General features: G+C 28.7%; 1 protein-coding gene across 5 annotated transcripts; it reads left to right on the top strand.

The window, feature by feature from the left end:
* The first annotated feature begins 5,249 nt into the window (after window positions 1-5,249).
* On the top strand, window positions 5,250-21,577 carry LOC129944196 (troponin I). Of its 5 annotated transcripts, XM_056053453.1 has the most exons (9): window positions 5,250-5,406; window positions 6,438-6,476; window positions 8,377-8,505; window positions 8,578-8,701; window positions 10,307-10,407; window positions 18,053-18,096; window positions 20,087-20,228; window positions 20,760-20,805; window positions 21,267-21,577. In XM_056053453.1, coding segments are annotated over exons 2-9 (603 nt in total). In that variant the 5' UTR covers window positions 5,250-5,406; window positions 6,438-6,461; the 3' UTR covers window positions 21,269-21,577. The 5 variants fall into 5 exon arrangements, with proteins under 5 accessions (XP_055909428.1, XP_055909424.1, XP_055909425.1 ...); XM_056053449.1 differs by lacking the exons at window positions 10,307-10,407; window positions 20,760-20,805 and adding an exon at window positions 9,024-9,124 and having other exon boundaries at window positions 5,251-5,406; XM_056053450.1 differs by lacking the exons at window positions 10,307-10,407; window positions 20,760-20,805 and adding an exon at window positions 12,099-12,199 and having other exon boundaries at window positions 5,251-5,406.
* Window positions 21,578-22,389: the final 812 nt, after the last annotated feature.

Genomic DNA, 22,389 nt, shown 5'->3' on the forward strand with positions numbered 1-22,389 from the left:
TGCAGTTTTCCTTAAAACTCTAACCAAAAACATTACTTTATCTATTGAAGTAAATAAAAGACTATTTTTTATATAAAAATATAAGCATACATTCATCGCACTGTTAAAAACACCCGGTGATGCTCATTAATTTACCAAAAACATAAGAAATGTGTTTTTTAGCAAAGACTATAACGTTTGATCAACATCAAGGTCAACATGAAGTTAATCCTCTCAAAGTTCTCTTTAAAAGTTTTAATCACGAGTGGGTACATACCATATAAAATACATTTAATAAAGTTCGAACTGATATTGATAAGCAAAGCTTTATAATCATCAAGCTTTCTCCAAGCTTTTGGTGTAAAAAGAACTAAATCTAATTTTTGAAGGAGACCTGGTGATTTTACACTTGAGCAGACGATAAATGCAGATGCTGCAAGTTCTTTAAATAGTATAAGCCATTTCACACACTCCATTTATGTGCGCCACTGTTAGGCTTTAAGTCATAGTCTGCGAACAAAAATAATATCAACTATGCTTGGCGAAATTAATTTAACTAAAAACGATGACACAGTTCATGAACTCGAAAGTTTTAGGATTTCAAAAGACAGAAAAACCTTAGAGAACATAATTTCAAATTTCAAAAATAACATCAATCCATTCGATAAATCGGTAGACGAAAAAAGTTTATTTAACGTAGTTACAGGAAGGGCTGTTTCGGAAGAGGCAATGAATTTCCTCTTTAATTTCAAACCAAATGGGAGAAACGAAAAAACATGAGTTGATAGCTGATTGTAATAAAAATCCCGAAAGATTTGAAAAACCCATCAAAATAATAAACCTACAAAATTTAGCTTCGGAGTGTTTGAAAAAAAAAAACACTTAAAAGCAAAGATGGCACTAAGAAAGTTTTGTAGAAAATGCAGCGTGATATATTTGGAAGATTGCTTGCTATTGCTCTAGAAAAGAAAATTGATATGGAGTACTGTCTTTCATTATCACCATTATCACCAGCACCACCTTCATTGTGCCATTGTAGGGGAGAAATGCTGAAGACAGATAAGTCAGTACTTGCAAAGAAATTACGTTCCTTCCATGTATCTAATCCTCCTTCTAACGTTGATGATAGGTTTTATCTCCTGCATCACTTAGGGCCTTCTTTACCTCAGAGGTTTGACAAACTATCTGAGCTTATTTAAAAAAAAAATTGCAACACCAGTGCTACTCAGATCCACTTGATATTTGATCGTTACTTTACTCCATCAATCAAAGATGTCGAGCGAAATAACCGCCACGAAATCAGTGCAAACTACACAATTCGTGGACCATCACAAATAAGGCCAAATGACTTTTTAAAACATTTGCGTAACAAAAAATTCAAAGAAGCTTTAGTTGCATTTTTATGTAGTCACTATGAAAGTAGTAGTATCTGCTCGCATTTAAAGAATAAGAAGCTGTTCCTAACTTTTGAAGAGCAGTGTTTCTCATTTACATGTTCGAAAAATAATATTGTTAAGACTCTTGAAAAGGACTATTTATGTCACCACAAGGAAGCCGATACGAGAATTGTCTATCATTTAAGTAAGTTATCAAACAACTCAAAAGTAATGGTAAAATCGTGGGATACTGACTTTTTAATTATTTTGCTTTTAAATATCCATTAACTTAAAAATTTTGAGATATTTTTAACACAAAAGGTTCCGCACTACATTGCTTAAATTGTACCGAGGTTTCAAAAAAACTTGGCGATAGGCTTTGTCAATCCTTACCGGGTTTCCATGCCTTCACGGGAAGTGACTATACCACCAGTTTCTATCGGAAAGTCAAGGCAAAGCCTTTTGAAAAGTTGATAAAAAATGAGAAAATTCAAAAAATACTTGCGTCCTTAAACACCCCGAACCAAATTAACAACATTGAAAACATGGAATTACTACAAGAATTCACATGCAATTTGTACTCCACAAAATGCAAAAGTGTCAATCTTTCACGCTTTATTATTTTTCAAAAAATATTTTCAATGAAAAGCAATGAAGATCGCTTTCTAAAAAAAAGTTAAAAATTTCGATTCCAGTATGTTACCACCATGCTGGATATCTTTAAAACAAAAAATTCTAAGGATGATTTACGTCAATGCCATGTGGCAAAATGCTACTGAACCTCAATGCAGTCAATTAAATCCCAATGAGTGTGGTTGGTTAGTCAAAGGCGACATAATAGAACCGCTTTGGTTCATAGGAGATGCTACACCTATATCTGTCGAGAAATAATTATTGATGATGATATCGAAGAAGAAGAAGAAGAAAATAGTTTTTGTTCTGATGACGATAACTAAACGACAAATTGAAAGAATGTCAACTATTGGAAAGTAAAATATATTCGTAGATATCATGTTATTTAATTTTTGTATTCTTAAGTTTATTGTTATTGAATATAAGTGTATCAAAAACTAAGTTCCTTAAATTTGTAAATGAAAAAGTATTTAAATTGTGTTTTTTTTGTTTAACGGTAAATAAAAGTTGAATAAAAACTCTGCTCATATAAAAAATATATATATATAAAAAAATATATAAAAACTCTCTTTACCTATAAATATCTCCCATGAAAAAAAATTAATGATTTATTAAGTCAATTTTAAAGGTAAGTCATCTAGCTATGTAAAAGAAGGCAACTTATACTTTTTGAATAGCAAAAGCAACTATTGTTGCCACTGTACTTTTTTGTACAAAATTTCATTTGATAGCAAATCTTTTATTTACGTCAATAGATAAAGTAATGTTTTTTGTTAAATAAAATGAATGTTTTAAGGAAAACTGCAGTAAATCTTTTTTTGACATACATATATAGATTTTTTATAAATGTAAAACTATTTTATTAATTTTCTACATTCTCTGAGCTTTCATTTGATATAAAATACAATAACATTCGATGAACAAAGCCAGACAAATAATTAAGTTATAAGGCATTACATATTTGGTGGATTTTTTTTTATAACGGGGCTGCCGAGGGGTTCGGCCCAGTTAAGACATGGCAACCCTATATATTCATAATCAGTAGACTCAGACCTTTCATTTGATACCAAATTTAACCATTAACTGGATGGGCTAAGTCATGGTCGAAAAATACGCACCTTGAAATAGGGCTGCCAAGCGCTTCGGCCCACTTTTAGTTAGGCAACCCTATATATTTCGATCTATCTCGTCGAGCTCTATTGTTTGCCACTAGTTTCAGCCATTAACTGGATGGGCTAAGTCTTGGTGAAAAAAACGCACCGGAAGTGCCCCGGTTTAGACGTCTTCGGCCCAAAATCTGATAGGCAACCCTGGTGCATTATTTTTCTCTAGAGTATCTCTATTTAGTAAGAGGTATTAGATCCATTGAGAGGATGAGCTAAGTGATCTGACGGTCGCCTCTTGGACTATAATGTAGAATAACCAACAACAGAGGATTCATTTAATACTGACGAAGAAACATGTGATGCTTCACTTTTAACACAATTCACCTATAGTCAGGATGAAGAAGAAGAAGAAGAAGAAGAAGAAGAAGAAGAAGAAGAAGAGGAAGAAGAAGAAGTGATTGACGATTCCGAATCCGACGAATAAACTATTCATTTCTAAATCTAATCACAACAGACCCGTGGAATAGGCCTATTGGGGAAACCACGTTAAAAAAACGCGCTAAGTACACTACCTCAGAGGTGGCGTGGAAACGTGTGGGACTTTTAAGACAATGTTTATAATTATAATTTAAACAATTTTAAGAATTTTCAGCTTCCCCTGAATTTGTCGTGGGTCAAATGTCTAAATTGACCGGACTACTATACGGTGCAGAAGCATGGGCTATGACAAAATCGGATGAAAGCACCTTGGGTCAGTTCGAGAGAAAAGTTCTTCGTGTGATCTACGGTCCCATATGCATAGAAGGGGAGTGGAGGAGAAGATGGAAAGACGAGATGTACGTAAAAATTAAAAATTACTGTCGGCAAAATGGCAACTAACAATTCGTGCGTTTTTATTTAAAATTGATTTGACATTCGCTTTGGGTTTGTTGGTGATTTTTTTTCTTCAAATTTTTGAGCTTTAAGACCAATTTTGGGCTTTTTATCATTTTAAGTTTTGGGCGTTTCGGTTTTGGAGAAAAGAACCTAACGCCTCCTAAAGTTATTTAAGCAAATTCTATGAGACTTAACTTCAATCTTGAACATTTGTTCTTAGTTATTCATACACTTTGTTGCGAAAAAAAATTTCAAGTTTATTTAAATAAATTTGTCTTTTTCAAACATTTCCTTGAATCATTTACAAAATTTTATATGCATTTTAAGTTTAACGTAAAAGAATTCATTATTTTTTCTTAAATAAATATTCAAATACTCAAACGTGTCTTAAAATTGGCAACATAACAAAATATGTATCACACTATAGCCCCTTCATTAGTAACTGATGCATTCATATATTTTGTGTGTCAAACAAAAATCTCTACGTTACAAAATACAAAAAACATTAAACGAAACGAAACAACGAAAAACGTGCATTGTTATAAGGTTAAATGAATTTGTGTTAAAAATTGCATTCTTCACCAAGCTAAATTTCATTTAAAATAAATAATGTTAAAAAAAAAAGAAAAAAAGTGTGTAGGTATAAAAATAAAAATAAATTAAAAAATAAGAAAATAAAAACGAAGTGCACAATCAAAAGAAAATTTGTAAAAAATTTCTCTCAAAAAATCCACGCATAGAGTTTCAAGATCTATTTTAAATTAATTTTTCTACTCCTACATACAAAAGAGTATGTAAAATTTTCAAAAAAATTTCACTAATATTCCGAGCAACAAAATAATTTAAACAACATTTGATGCACGAATGTGTGGGATGTAAATTCAAATGAAAATGGAAAGACAAAAATGTATACACTTTCGAAATAAGTTTTGAAATGAAATTGGCGTTTTCACGCAAATGTAGAGTGTTTTGAACGATCCCAACAACAATGACAATTATGACATGAACCAAATTCTTATTCTCGCAATATGAAAAAATGAAGTTCTCTAAAATTGAATTCAATTTAAGCATTTAATTGTTGAAACAAAAATCAAAATGAACTTTTTCCAAAGAAGTTCTAAACTCAAAAAATTTGAAGAAAAATTAAAAAAAAATTAAATCGTCTCTGCTTTCAGACGCTTGCAACAGCAGTATCTAATATCTATTTCGGTGCGATTCTATTTTTAATTCAAAAATCTATACGGTATTGTGCCGCTGCCCAGAGATACAATTTTTGATCGAGCGAAAGCGCTTGCGTCTTAAATCAGAAAACGATCTTTACTAATTCTTTCGAAGCATATAGTCTGCCGTTGGTTGTCGGACCGTTCAGTTTAGAAATTCCGAAAGTTTCGTTGATCGCGACACTCTCACTTCCTCTTTTTAATTTCTCCTTAAAGGTGAGTGTTCCTGGATCTGAAAAAAAAGAAAAGAAAAAGGATACGATTATTTTTGGCGTGTGCTATAAATTTGACATATTCCAGAATTAATGACAGTTAAAAAAAAACCAATAATGTGTTTAACTAAATTGAACTGAAATTTAAATACTAATCCAAATCGATATTGAAATTTTTGAAAATATACCTCAACTCAAAAGCAAAAATAATAATTCATACATAATTTGAAGAAATAAAAAAGAAATTGTGAATATATTTGACACGTGTCCCAAAAACCAAGTGCATCCCAGTGTTTAAACACTTTTTTTGTGAAGAAATAACCTCTAAAGTTTTTGAAAGTATGTGGTTCTTACATTTTTCCCAAATGTCAGTTAAATATTTGACAATTCCTTTGAGAACATGCAACGGGGACTTTCTCCAAGGTCAAATGATTAATATTCCTATACACCAACAACAACCAGATTCCCAGGCAACAATGTGAAAAGTGCGAAACATTTGGATGTACCTACATTCAAAAACCACCGTTTCTGACCTCACCCACTCACACACTTCAAGAAGAAACCATTGTGATTGTGATCTATTTTTATGAGGCGAAAGTTTGTCAACATATCTTAAAGGTTTTCTTATGACTGAATCTTTCAAAAAATGGATCGATTTATAAAAATTATTTAAAAAAAAAAAAAAACAATTTAGAAAATGGTCTTTTCCAAATAATCGGTATTTCGAAAACGAAAAAATCTGTAGACTTTTTTTTTGGTTTTTGAAATAAGATATCCTCTGGTCATAGGTGTATTACTGGTGCGCATGAATGTGCTTTAAGTGTGTGAATTAAATTCATGTATCTATCGTCCATATACGGACGCAGCCTATTTAGGTGAAGATCTATTTTCGTTCGTGTATACAGGAAAATATGCGTATTCGTGTCTTATAATCGTTTTTTAAGAAAAAGTTTTCTCTTTTTTTATATTTTCATCTATTAAAATAAATTCCAAAGAAAAGTTTATATTAACAATTTGTAACACTTACATTTTCAGTATACCAACAAATAATACATAAAAATGGGTGATGATGAGGTGAGGTACGTATCGAAAATAAAATTGAAAAACAGAAAACCAAATATTGAGAAAAAAAAAGTTTCTAACAACTTATTTCTTTTTCTATTTATATTTCATGCAACTTGTACAACAAATTTCATCATGGATTCTGCAGTTTGACAGATTTTTGACATAAAATTTAGAAAAAAAGGTAAGATCAATTGTTTTGATGCAAGATCTATTATATTTTTGTTTGTTCGTAAATAGTTTATTTTATTTTTCGCTTGCACAAAATAATTTATCCTACAAATACAAAATGCTTTCTTATGCGCTTATTTATAGATTTCAGATGGGAGATATAAGACAATGCATAAATAAATTGTTCCTGACTGTCATGGCTATACAGCTTTTAATTAAGTGCTGCTTTTATTTTGCTTTTTAACATTTAGAATTTAAGATTATCTTTACTTTAAAATATATCCCCTAAAACACTTTTAGTTTTTCTATGCCAAAAGTCATTTATTTTGAAATTTCTATTTAAATTTAAATTTTGTTAGAATGTTGATGATGATGACGATACAAGAGTGTCATTTGGATTCGTTTTATTTTTTGACAGAAAATTAATGTAATTTATGAATTAATGTAAAAATGTCGTAAATAGGTGTGACATAAAAATATGACGCAAACTTTGTTATTATGCAATTTTATTAATTGCCTAGATACAATCTTAAAACAATAAAATTGTAGATCGTTGCTTAAATTTTTGTTGTACAAAAATAATTATGATGTGACAGAAAAAGATGTGTATTTTATGATAAGTCATACCAATGACATTGTAATGGCTTCGGTTTATTTTGACTTAAGTAAGAAGAATAGTTTAAAAAAAAATGAGCTACAAAGAATTGTAAGACAATTCAGCGATTTCTGTATTTTTGGAATTCAATCTGTAAACTTATTGGAAATACATGAAGTATGACATTGTAATGGCTTCGGTTTATTTTGACTTAAGTAAGAAGAATAGTTTAAAAAAAAATGAGCTACAAAGAATTGTAAGACAATTCAGCGATTTCTGTATTTTTGGAATTCAATCTGTAAACTTATTGGAAATACATGAAGTATGACATTGTAATGGCTTCGGTTTATTTTGACTTAAGTAAGAAGAATAGTTTAAAAAAAAATGAGCTACAAAGAATTGTAAGACAATTCAGCGATTTCTGTATTTTTGGAATTCAATCTGTAAACTTATTTGAAATACATGAAGTATTAAATTCCAAAAAAATAAGTTTTCTATTTCTGAATAATCTTTTACAATTTTTCTTCCTCCTAAAAAATGAACTATACTTATTTTGTTTACTTTTAAATTTTGACATTCATTGAATTTTTTATTGACTTAACTCTATTTAATTTAATCACAATAAGAAAATTTCAAAATAAATGACAACTTGATGCTTTTTGATTTCTATAAAAACAACAACAAAATTTGATATCAAAATCTAATCCATATTTTTTCTTTATAATAATTTACAGAAAAAGGCGGAGCCAGCACCAGCGGCTGCAGCACCAGCTCCAGCACCTGCAGCTGCGGCACCAGCAGCAGCACCAGCACCAGCTGCAGCACCTGCCCCAGCAGCGGGTGCAGCCCCTGCAGCAGCTCCTGCAGCAGCAGCAGCACCCGCAGCTGGAGCAGCACCTGCAGCAGCGCCGGCAGCTGGGGCAGCACCAGCAGCTGCACCAGCTGCAGGAGCAGCCCCTGCAGCTAAGCCAAAAGATCCCAATGATCCAAAAGTTAAAGCTGAAGAGGTATAAGAAACGAATCCAATCAATGTTTTCGTGTCTTCCTCGTGTCTGGTGTCTTAACCTTTTTCATGGAAAAACTTTGTGTCATGCTTTAAAAAGAAACATTTTACTTAAAACAACAAATTGCTAAAATCATCAACAGGCAAAGAAGGCAAAGCAAGCCGAAATCGAGCGCAAGCGTGCTGAAGTACGCAAGCGTATGGAAGAAGCTTCCAAGGCTAAGAAGGCCAAGAAGGGTTTCATGACCCCAGAAAGAAAGAAGAAGCTCCGAGTAAGTTAAATTAAAACTATTTTTTAGTTGTTAAAGTATTTGGTTAATAATAATAATGACATTCATTTAAAGTTGTTGCTCCGTAAAAAAGCTGCTGAGGAATTGAAGAAAGAACAAGAACGCAAGGCAGCCGAACGTAGGCGTATCATTGAGGAAAGATGTGGTAGCCCCAGAAATCTTAGCGATGCCAGCGAAGGTAATTTTCAAAATAAAACAAAATATATAGTATATCATTCTTACATTTTACTTAAAAATCATTTAATATACATTTAAATTTTATATAAAATATATAAAAATATATATTTAATTTTTTTTATATTTAGTTTTTCAAATAAGATCATAAGACGAGGTTAATTGCATTATAATTATTTTTTTGAAAATGTCACAAATCATTTCTGACATTTTATACAATTTAATATATTGACACATATTTTTGTCATTTTAATTATGTTTAAAACATTTTTTTAATACAAAAAAAAAACTATAAAATATACAACAAAAAAACACAATTTCTTCAGAAACACTTAAGTCACTTTGCCGCCAACACCACGAAAGGATTAATAAATTGGAGGACGAGAAATATGACCTTGAATATGTTGTTAAGCGAAAGGATGTTGAGGTACACACGAACATAAAAAAAAACAACCCAAAAGCCTTAGAAAGCTTGCACTTGACTTTTTTCTGTTATTACGTTTCTCACTACGCTACCACCTTAAGCTAGATCTTACATTGTTTTTCACTTAAAAAATTGTAATTTCTTTAAACAAAATTTTCAAAACTGATCTCTAATTTAATATATAACAACTCTGCACAAATGTCAACTGTCACTTCGCCGCACTTGTAATACCAGTGATGCCAGCTTTAGATGTTTTATTTTTTATTTTAATTTTTTTTAATTTTATTTTTGTATCTTTTTTCGAACTTTTCTTTTTGAAAAACAATGTAAGCTAGCAGGGAGTGTGTAATAAGAGGCAACACAACACACAAAACAAAAAGCAAAACAACTACCTTAACACTCAGAAACTTCCGTACTATATTACTATTATTTTTTGTTTACTTAATACCTGTCAAAATTTGAATCGCGCGTCTGCAAAACTTCTCACAAAAATAAAATTACCAAACAATTTGATAATAATAATAATTAAATAATAAATAATATAATATTTTTTTTTGCTTTACACGCGACAGTAGAAATAAGCGAAATAATTGAATTTTTTTTGTATATAAACATTTTTGATTTTTGATTTTTGCTATTTTTGAAATTTCACTTATTTTTGCAATCAAAACAATAATATAATACAACAATTTATAATATAATTAACACCACTAAGCAAAAAGTGTGATGTTTCTCAACATCATTTACAACAACAATAATAAATTAAAACCATACAAATAAAAATAAAACTGCAAGTAAATAATCACATTTTTTTGATATTGAAAGCAGTTTTATAGTGAATTTCGAAATACTGTTTTTTGTAACGAAATCACAATATTTAAGAGTTTATTTATTAGTTATGATTTTCTTACCACACCACTCCAATATTTTGCTTTTGCAAGATTTATCAACATTTTTTTTTTTGAATACAATAATATGAAAACAAATATGTATATTATATGCAATTAAGTAGTTAATGATATTAAAATCAACTTTCACTCATTTTCACTCGAGAAGAAACACAAACAAAAATTATATATTTTTAAATCATCCAACATCCACTTCCACAGACAATACAAAAAATAATAACAAACAAATTTATAATTTAAATAATAAAAACAATACCCGCCATACAAATACTTTTAGAAACCATTAGGAAAATCGCTAAAGAGTATCACGAATTGATTCGAAAATTGGAAGACCAAAAATACGATCTTGAATACGATGTTAGAAGAAGAGACTTCGAGGCAAGATTTTCTTTTTTTTTTTAATTGAATACACACATTTTTGTTGTATTAATTTTTGTTAATACTTTTTTGTTTACCTCGTTTAAATCAGTCTACAAGTTTTATTTTTCTTTTTCAAAATAAATCAAACGATTAAACGAGTTAAATTTTGTGTAGAAGCAAACGCTGCTGCTGCTGCCAATTAAAGATTCGGTTAAAAAGATTTTTTTGGGCAGTTCTAATAAAATAATTGCGATTTAAATAAAAACAAATACTAGATGTGCTATGAGGTTTACTTTAATTTTTTTTCTTAAATGTAAAAACACTAAAAGGTTACTTATTTTTTTTTTCTATAAAAGTTTGTTTAAGAGGGAAAGTATTTTAGACTTAATGACATTTTTAAAGGGCTTGAAAAGTCTGCTAAAGCTTTCAACAAATATATACAGTGTTTGCTAAAAAAAGCAACTTTAATTGGATTAAGGATTAATTGTTAAAATAAAAACGATCTGTTTGATCAAATTAATTTGGCTTGAGAAAGTATCCTAAACAGCATAATAAGCAATTTAATTGACTCCTTGCCATGAAGACGAGGTGGAAGTGATTAAAAATAAGGGTTTTGCTACCAAAAACTAGCAATATTTTAGTAAGTCTAAGAAAAATAAATTAATTTTTTAAAGTGGCTTTTGTTTTGACCAACAAATAATTGGGTTGACTGTCTTACTGTAATCGTTACGTTATAAAAACTATTTTCTCTTGTGGTCTATTTAGAAGTGAATACATAATGTATTACATTTTATAAACAAATTAACATGATTTGTTTCAGTTAATAATTTTTGAATGACATAAATATGGAAATAGTTTTATTTGCTAATGTTTTGGCCAACACTGTATGTAAAAACGTCTTTACTAAGTGCAGAATAGATGTTGCTTCAAATGGACCTAAATACATTTTAATATAGCAAATGGTTTAAATAGTCCATTTTATTTGTTAGCAATAACTGGCGCCCAACGTGGAACAATTAACATTGCTTTGATCTTCAAAGCGATTGAAATTGTTCTTGAAAATTAATTTCTCTTGATATTTGTTCAAATAAAGTCGTCATCAAAAGCCAATTTTTGTATTTCTCCGAACTGATTGACACATTTTTGGAAATATTGTTCCAAAATGTGGTAAAATGTTCTACTGTTAATTTCACTCCTTAATTTTGAGAAAAAACAGTGCTGTCACCTTCTTAAACAAACAAAATAGAAAAAAAACTGTTAGATAAACTAAAAATAATAATTAATCAAGCAAACTCTCTAAAAAATAGTAAAAAACACTGCTCTAACAGCACTGAAACTTTATATTCTTTTTTTATATAACACAAAATAAAACTGATAAAACATATAACGTAAAAGCAACCTAAATATTAATTTTTTTTTTTATAATATTTTGATTTTTGAAGCTTTTACTACTCACATTCTCACATAAAACAATCATATTATTATTTAACAGTCACATCGTAGGTGTGTAGGAGAATATCTATATTATTAAATATATTTTTTTAAACCTATAAATAAGAATAAATATTTAAAAAAACAAAACAATATTCAACAAAACAAAGTTTTACCAAACTTAGTTATATATAAAACATATATGTAGAAATTAGTTTTAAAAAATTTAAGAAACCAACAAAGAAAATTAAATATGAAACAAAAACTCGATAATTTAGCCGAACTTCAGACATTATGTAAACAATATTGGCAACGCGCTTATGCCTTGGAGGGTGACAAATTTGATTTAGAGCATATCCAAAAAATGAAGGCGTTCGAGGTAAAAAAGTATTCCTCTCTTCCTTGTTTATTTATTTATATACTACTTTTTTTTTCTTAAATAAAAAATGCATTTTGTTTTATATATATATGAATAAAAATATGCTCTATATAAGTTTAAACAAAAAAATAATGCTATAAATATTTCAAAATTTGTTCTTTTTGATACAAAAAGAAAAACTCTAAAACAGATTTTTGTACGTTTTCTTATTTGTTTTTCAAAAAAAATATTTAAAAAATATAAATTTTTTGGTTATGTTTCACAAAATGAAACATTAAACAAATTACCTTTATATATAAATATACATATATTGAGATACGGTCTTGATTTGATAAGTTTCAAATTAAAATTAACTTTATAACGTTCGTTTTGTATACATTTTATATATTCCTATAATTTTTTTTTATTTTGAGATTTCAAACTATTTTGTGTTTGGTCTGATTCTTAGTTTAGTTGATTTCTATTTAATATATTTAAAATATTTTTACTTGCTGAAAAAAAACTGACTATTCAAAAGAAGAATTTCTTAAGCCGAGTATATTATTTTTTTTTTTTTCAAAAATACCAACCCACTTTATAAGATGCTTAGCTATTTATGTTTTCTTTTTCGATAAACAATTTTCTCTTGGTATTTCCGATAAGAGAAATTAAAAAAAAAAATTACATAGAAAACTACACCCACTTACGTATGAGTGATTTAATGTTTTTGCAACTTACACAGAGAACACATAACATTTTGAAGAAATTTATAAAGAAAAGTCTTATTTATTGGTACTCGTAATTTAAAAAAAAATATACTTTTCGAAAAAAAAAAAAGAAATTGATCATAAATCCAAAACACAAATTTTTCCAGGCGAATTACAAGAGATTTGTGAAGAGTATTACGAGCGTATGTATATTTGTGAAGGTCAAAAATGGGATCTGGAATACGAAGTCAGGAAAAAAGACTGGGAGGTACTGCCAATTAAAAAAAAAAAAACAATTATTTATTTATGTACACAACACACTTCAAAATGTCAAAAACCCAGTACATTTTTTACTCAGAGTTTTTAAACTTAGGATTTTGTTTTACATACAAAAGAAAGCATTTTCATTTTTCAATTAAAAAAAAAAACAAAAACATTTTATGTAAAATCATTCTGATTTTTTAATGTCATCCCTATCCCGTTACATGGTTGTGGTTAATTCAATACGCATACACTTTTGATGTATGTGTCACAAATGTCAATTGATGTTTTTTTTATTTGTCTTATTTAATTTGCATAGTCCCTTATGCACTTTGATATCATTTCCTATGGACATTAAACATATTTTTGAAATCATTTTTTGGCAAATATAGAAATAGATTATTGCCATTTGACATCCCTGTTTTTTTTTCTTATTCTGAAATGAAAAGTTTTTGTTAAATTGTTACCATAAAAGACATATTTTATGCATTTTACTTCTGAGTAGGGGTGTTTATTTTTGTTTTAGTTTAGAAGAAATGAACTTTGATAACACAAAAGAATAATTGGGTTAAGGGTGGTGTTTGACTTGGTAATGATGATGATAAAATTAAAGGTGTATCCCTTTGCTACTTGACAGTTAAAAATAGGAAAGTGAGGCAGCCATCTTGAATTTTTGTTTAAATTCGAAATGTCAAACTGGTTGCTACAGGCGAGTTAGTTGGATATTCAAAAATTTTAGTTTATTTTTACGAAAGAAAAACTTATTGTCCCACGAAATGTCAATAATCCTACTTTGCGATTAGAAACGTCTAGGCATTGTATTGCGATTCTGTCAAAATAACTGTCTATAGAATTTTTCCTCAGTTTAATAATTGTTATCTTCACTCTTAGGAATTTGACACTTTTCAGCTTCAGTTGAAAAGAAAATTTTTATGAAACCAATTTCAATTTAAATAAAATGTGCATAGTACCTAATCAGCAGCACATAAGTTCACTTCAAAATCAATTTTGTCCAATTAGAAGTAGATTTGACAGATAAATCTTTTCTTCAAACTTAATTTTAATGAATTCAGGATGACAAATTAGTAAGTAATAGGTAGAATTGGTCACTTGAACTGAAAGAAAATTACTCACAAAGACATCTCTGTCAATGCTGCTAAAGAAAATTGTAAGTTTTGACAATTTTTTGACAGATCTAACAATTTATTCCCTGAATGTGTGTAGTAACCCTACTTGCAGCACATAAATTCACTACACAAGAATGCTTCAAATTAGATGTTACTTTGACAGCTAATTCTTTACTTAAACTCAAATTTTAATAAAATTCAGGGTGAATTCAGCGAGAAATTGAAATTTTCTTGCCTTCATTGCTCATATGAACGAAGTGAAAAGGACTGACAAAGACATTTCTGTCAATGTTTCTAGAAAAAAATAAAAGTTCTAAAAATTAATTCCTAGATCTGACAATCTGTTCCCTTAATACGGTACCTAATCTGCAGCACGTACGCTTTGACAGTTGATTCCATACTTCTACTTAAATTTCAATAAATCTTTCAGTGACAAATTGAAAAATGTCCTTGTCAGAATTGCTCACCTTTCTGTCAATGATGTTAGATATTAGAATGTTTAGCTAATCTTCAGAACAAACATTTACTTCGAAATGAGTGCTTCAAAACATAAATTCACTACAAAAAGAGTGTTTCAAATAACATGTCACTTTGACACCTAATACTCCTTAGTTTAACAAGAATTTGAATGAATTCAAGTTGATTTCAGTGTTACTTCAGGGACAAATTGAAATGTCCTTGCCAAAATTGATTACTGGAACTAAAAGAAAATTAGCTACAAAGACATGTCCCTCAATGCTGGAGAGTAAATTGTAAATTTTGACAGTTTTGAAGACCATGTCTATGAATGGTTTTATAAAGTTTAAAATACAACCTGAGATGTTTTCTTATTTTGTCAAGTTATTTTAATTAAAAATGTAATGACTTGCAAACTTTGGCTGCTTATTGCACTTTTGAAAACCTTTATGGCTGAATCACAAACACGCTTCGTCTGTGTTACGGTGGGCCTGCTTTGAGGTTGCTTTGAATGACATTTCTATTTTTTCATCCCTTCAAAGACCAAATATTTTGATTGTTGACATTTTTTTACAGCCGTTGAGCTGTCAGGCAAAGCAAATGTTCAGATAATTGAACGTTCTTTTCCTAACGATTGTCAAACGAAACGTGAGTTTGAAGCTCCATTGTGATAGCATACATTGGATTCTTATGGCTGAACTCATAAACTTCAGGTGAAGCCGAAGCTGAAGCGTGTTTGTGATTCAGCCATTAGTGTCAAGAAAAATGTATTGAATTTAAATTATTCTGTAAGAAATAAATGGATATCGTTTGATAAACATGTTATCCTAAATATTTGCTAAAACACACTTTTTAATCCAGAGTTCTGATGATTTACTTAAATTCACTCTTACGCCCTTTAACCTTTGTGTTATTAAGTTCAATTTTACATCAATAGTTTTTTTTTACACTCTACTCTAAGTGCATAGACCCAGGTTGAATTATGTTATTTTTGAAATACAATGTTACGTGTTTTTTATTTGAGATTTTTTTATTCAACATTTAGTTTTAAATTTGAATATTGTTTTTTTTTTTTGTTAAAAAATTAGTTTCATTAGACTATATGACATATGTATATCATTTTTTGGAGTTCAGCATATTTTATATCCTATTTTTGTTAAATGATTATATGTAAAACATTGGATGTGACAAACATAAATTATAACCTTATCATTATTTGTTAAGCAATTTTCCCTTCGGAGTGCATAAATCATTTTTAAAACAAACCGATTTTTTTAATATTTGAAAATGTTTTGTTGGACAGAATGACACAAAAATTAAATGCGATAGCAAAAAAAACCTACACCTATTTATAACTTTTTTCATTTTAAAGTTTTATATGTTTTTTTTTTCATTTTATTTTCAAATGACTGTTTCCATAATTTTATATATTTTTGTTTCCAATCAAAAGAATGCATAATTTTTTCATACTGCTTTGTGTTTTCTTTATATTCTTTTTTTCAATTGTTTCTAAATGTTAAAACAAAAAATACGAAAATATTTATTTTAAATTAGTTTTATAAAGTTTATAAAATTAACATACATAATCATATGAAGCAGCATGGATTTCCGTTTGAAAGAATGTAACAGAATTTTAGAACTTTTTCTTAAAGTAGATCTTATGACAAAAATTATACTTAAATGCAGTGCAGTTTGTTTGCGAGAATTTATTTACATATTTCGATATAAAAGCGCACTTGTATGGCACACGTTTAGAAGGAAAATATTTTTAAATAATTAAAGTTCTTTGGAGAGTTTCAATTTTTTTTTAGAAAACCAAATTATAATTCATTGATTTGATGTGCCATCTCAAATATCCTAATGTTACTCAAAAAATGATTATTTTGTTAGTCGAAAATTTCAATCTTAAAATTAGAGTTTTTCAGACTAGAGAAACTTCAAAGTTTTAAACTTTGATAAATTCCTTACTGTTTGTGCTTTGAATGTTGACACTAATCGTTACAATGAAATACCAATAAAGAAGTTTCCAAGAGATCACGGTTCGGTTCAAAAACCTTCAAAACGAACGGGTTCAACAAATACTTATGAGAGTTTAGAATATTTCCTTACTTTTGTCCGTTACCTTTTTTCAAAATTTGCATGTAACTTGATCTTGAAGGCCATGTAAAATATGTAGGCGTTAGCAACAAAAGTTATATGTTTCTTTCTTTGATGCTAAAATTTGTAATGGAAGCATCTTTGTGGTTCTGATAAATTGCTTGATGCATCTTCTTAATATTTAACAAAAAATATTTTATTTTTATTTGTTTTCCTAACTCTTCGTGTCGTTGACAAATACAATACACTATGTAGAATATAATATTAATTCCCAAACCCTTTATTTTGTGCAAAAACTCCAAAGAATGTTTATTTAAAAGTAAATTTTTTTAAAATAAATAATTTAAAACAAATAAAAAACACAAACATTAAGGTTGTGCCGATGTGCCATACTGTGCAGTACCTCAAAATTAAGTACAAAATATATATTTCTGTTATTTTTCTTTTTTATTCTAAATTTAGAAATCATAACCAAAACAGAAGAAAGAGTTGTCTTTTTCTAAGTATTTTGTAGATCCGTGGTGTAAAGTACAATAATATGATATTACTTCATTTTAATATTTGTGGAAAATTAATTTTTTTAATAGAAAAAGAAGCAACAAAATCTTTAAAAAACCAGATCTATATCACTTTGCAAATTAAAATTAAATAAAATAAAAAACAATTTTTAATCTAAATTTCTACATTTGGATGTTATGATGTTCGTGCTTAAAAATTTATATAACAAAACTATTATTATTATTTTTTTTTTCTTATAATTCTATATGTGTTTCCTTTAGGGTACCCTACTTGTATTTCTATCTCAAGTACCCATAAATCTATCAACAAAAACAACAACAAAAATTGCATATAATTTAACTCACTCTGTAATGCTTTTGCTAATTTTCAATCAACCCCCAAAAAACAGTCTCAAACAGAACTATGTAAATATCAGTGAATTGGAAAAGTAAAAACAAAAACTGTACAGAAACAGATCTTTTTGTTATGCGCTTGTTTTTTAAACTAAATTTTGTTTGTCATGCTTTTGCATCTTAAAAACTAAAAACAAAGAAAAAAACTCTGATTCAACACAAGAAAATCGTGTCTTGTTTGTTTTGTTTAAACAAAAAAAAAATGCTTGTTTTGTGGTTGTAAATTATTTTGTTTAAATTTTATTTTGTAAACAAATATTATGATTGTCCATGAATTTTGTCTAATGATATTTTATTTTCCTTGTGAACGTTTAGATCAGCGATCTCAATGCCCAGGTTAACGATCTTCGTGGTAAATTGTAAGTATATATTTAATAAATTTAAACAAATTAATACATTATTATATGTGGCTAATATAAAAGAAACAGCTACAGTGGATCTTGTTTAAGCATTTACTTAGTTACTCAGGTTCTCATAATCTGCTTTAATATGTCATGACGTGGATTTTTCATTGGGTGACATAAATTGATTTATTTTTGATCTAGAGTAAATAAAAAAATTGAATAGACTGAGTTGAATGCTGAACACAAGCATAGTGTTCAGATGTGGCGCTCAGAACACGCTTATTGTAAGGCAAGTTTCTGATTGACAAGCTGTCAAAAAATTGCCTTCCAATTAAGGCTGACTGCAAAGTTAATCAAGAAAAATCTCCTTTATTATCAAGTAAAATCTTATTATGTCAAAATGTCAACTGGACACGTTTTTTCATAGACGTGAAAGTTAAACTTCATAAATCTGTGATTTATTTATTAACTGCAGAATTTTATATAAAGTGCAGTTTAAAAGAGTTCCTCTAAATAATCGAAAAAGGAAAAGGGTAGTTTTCGTTAAACTACAAACAAAAACTTATTATGCACAAATATTTTTAGTTTTTTTTAATAATAATGTTGTTAGAACTTTTTGCAAGTAAAAGACTCAAGTTAAGTTCCAAGTCTGATATTAATGATCACATTCACAAAGATAGTGGCTACGTAGTCAAAATTCAACTGGCTTTGTGAATGCAAAACTACATTAAAAAGCTAGTCAATCTAGAACTGTCATATTATTGACAAATTCAAATATATAAAATAAGAAACATTTTTGATTTTATAACTTTAACTTTTCTTTTGTGCTTTTAAATTCAATAAAATTAAATTTAAGACACAATTTGAATTATATTTGTATTTAAATATTGAACAATTTATTTCACTTTAAATTCGTGTTACTTTATTGAGCAGCTGATTGTGAAACGTCAAAATCAGTCTCCACAAACTTTGTAGCTTAATTTTTTACACTACGTCGGAGGGTAAATTTCAAGTACTTTTGAAGTTAGATTTAGCCAATCAGAATCCCTTGACTACGTAGCCCAATATCAGGGAATAGGCAGGTTCAGACGACATAAGGGATTTGAAAGTTAGCCAAGTTTCTAGAATCTGATTGGCTAGCTGCTAAAAAATGACCTTCCAATTAAGGCAACTTTAATGGAAAGTTGACCGGAAAGTTAGTCAAGAAAAATCTCCATAACTATGAAGTCAAGTCTACTTCTATCAAAATGACAGTTGATTATCTTTTTTCATTCAACTGAAAGCTGAACTTTATTATTCTATGATTTATTTATTTTCGGCAGAACTTTTTTTAATGCTTTCTCTAAAAGGATTCCTTGTCAATTTGGAAAAGAAATACATAACTAATATTTCTTTACAGTAGAAAATACAAATCGTGGTGGACTTGTAGCTTGACTTTGTTTTGAAGACAGTGATTTTGTTGGTACTTAAAGTAGAGATTTGCGAAGTAAAGTTCTGAATTTGAAATTAATGACACTTGAAAAACTGACTAGTTGCCTTGGTCAAAATGTACGCTCAAAGAATAAAGTTGACTGCAGATGAAGTCCCTTATGTTGCCTGAACCTGCCCAATGACGTTTCTCGGAATAGTGTCACACAAAGTGATAGTAAGATATTTGGAACTATTTTTACAGACAGATTTGGCAATATTGTAAGATCTGGCAATCGTTTATACTTAGATGAGCATGTTTACTAATTTAAAAAGGCAATTAAGTCAAATTTGTGGAATCAATGCCCTAGATCTTTTCAAAAGTAAAATATAGCCTAAACCATTTGAGGTACCGAGACCTCCAAAGTTCAATGTAAAAAAAAACACTTTGTCCATTTTGATTATCAATTGGGTCAACAGTTCTTGTCTTCTTTAAACTCCACAAAATATCCGCATTTCTTTTTATTTTATTTTAATTTTCATCCAATTGAAAAAAAAAAAACAATTTTCTTACCATAATTTGTTGTATATTTTAAAGCGTCAAACCAGCTTTGAAGAAGGTCTCCAAATACGAGAACAAATTCGCCAAATTGCAGAAGAAGGCAGCAGAATTCAACTTCCGTAATCAACTTAAGGTTGTCAAGAAGAAGGAATTCACATTGGAAGAAGAGGAGAAGGAGGTAAGATCAACAAACATTTTTAACTTCAGAAAAACATTTATTTTATTAAACTATCTAGAGATATACTATTTCTAATTTAATTTTCTTAGATTTATTCTATATTATAACAAAAAACAAAACATTAAAGAAATAGTATTACTCTGCACTAAACTTAAAAATTTAAAGATATACAAATTTGAGTTTAACTACAAGTATGATAAATTCTTTCATACTAAGTTCGCTATTCTTTTCACCACATCTATTGTAAAAACTATATTTCTTATTCTATCTGCTTTTGAATTCTACTTTAAAAAAAAACTTGTGAGCAAAACACTTTCAAAAACAAAAGTTATGTAAATAAAATTTAAAATTTAAACTTATTGTTGGGCGCCATTATTATTACTATTATTAATTTGCTCACTTGTTCAATATCAATTTTATATTAAAAAAAAAATAACTATTAATACTTCTATTTTCATTTTATTAATATTTAAAACAAAAATGAACAACAACTTTAATTTATACTAACCAACTCTCTTTCAACTACTGTAGAAAGCTAAAGTAAAAGATCTAAAATTAGGGGCTGCTGCTAAAAAGTGTAAGAACTTAAATGTGCAAAAGAAAAATTGCAAAATTGAGCTGTAATTTCACTGTTTACACCAGTTGTAATATTTTGTATCGTTTTTAAAATTTTGTTTTATAATTTTGTCAATAATAATATACAAACCAATTTTTGTTCCTTTGTCATTTTGTTATAGTTTATTGTAGCATTTTTGTGGCGAGATTTTTAAATGCAAATCTTGAATCCTTTGTTTGTAATTTAGTTTTAGAAGCATGTTATGTTTATAGTCTCTAAATAATGATGCAATAAATAAGCTATTTTATTGAGTCTTATTTTTAAAAATTCAAGCAAATTTATTGCATTATAAATGTAGAAAATAATAAACCTACTCTCTAGTTGTACAATTTTTTTAGTCACCTTATGTTGTATGTTTTTTTTTGTTTATTGTAATCGATGAATGTTTTAATAATTTTTGTTTTTATTAAAATTTATTATAGAAAAAACCCGACTGGTCCAAGGGCAAACCCGGTGATGCTAAGGCTAAGGAAGAAGTTGAGGTTGAAGCCTAAGCGTGCTCCCGCCTAATTATAATTTTAAGAATATATACAAATATATTTTTTAAAGTAATTTTCTTTCCTAAAAAATATGTAAATTGTTTTTCTTTTTTTAATTTAAACATACACAATCCAGATAACAAAAAATATAAAATTACACAAGATGTCACACACACACAGACAAAATAAGGAAAAGATATTGTAATACAGATGTAAAAAAATAAAAAAAAATATTAAACAAAAATTAAACATCACTTTGGTCTCTTAATGCTCCAAGTAATTACTAAGAGTGGTCTAAATGTCTTAAGGAGATATTGGGTTCTTTTCCAACAGCTGTCTATTTAAGATTCCATATTTCAACTTTTTCTAAAATGCGATCCAACATGCGATGGTATTTACTTATGCGGTTTTCCATGAGTTAAGAAAATAAATCAATTTATTCTTGATCCGGATCTGTCTAAACACAAATTTCCGCATTCCATGGGACAAAATAAATTGATTAATTTTTGATTTAAGATCAAATCTGCAGATCTTTTTTTAGCTAGGAATTTGACAGTCCACCGTAGTAGTTAACACATACAAGATCTTACACTAATACAATGACAACAAAAGAAAACAATGGGCAGGTTCAGACGACATAAGGGACTTGAAAGTTAGGCAAGTTTCTAGTATCTGATTGGCCAGCTGCCAAAAAAAATACCTTCCAATAAAGGCAACTTGAATGGAAAGTTGACAGGAAAGTTAGTCAAGATGAAATGTCTCTAACTATCAAGTCAAATCTACTCCTGTCCAAATGACAGTTGATCATGTCTTTTCATTTGACTATAAGATGAGCTTTATTACTCTATGAATGAATTGAAGGTAGATGTTTGCTAAATAAAGTTTAAAATGTTTGATACGTGAAAAACTAACAAGTAATGTACGTTCAAAGATTGCAGTTGACTGCAATTGAAGTCCCTTATGTTGCCTGAACATGCCCAATCCCAATCGTATTCCATGAGCCACAACAAAAAATCAATTTTTGACAGGAATCTGAATGTACCCATGGAGAACCCCATTACTAACC

This window comes from Eupeodes corollae, chromosome 2 (assembly GCF_945859685.1).
Source record: "Eupeodes corollae chromosome 2, idEupCoro1.1, whole genome shotgun sequence".
NCBI lineage: Eukaryota > Metazoa > Arthropoda > Insecta > Diptera > Syrphidae > Eupeodes > Eupeodes corollae.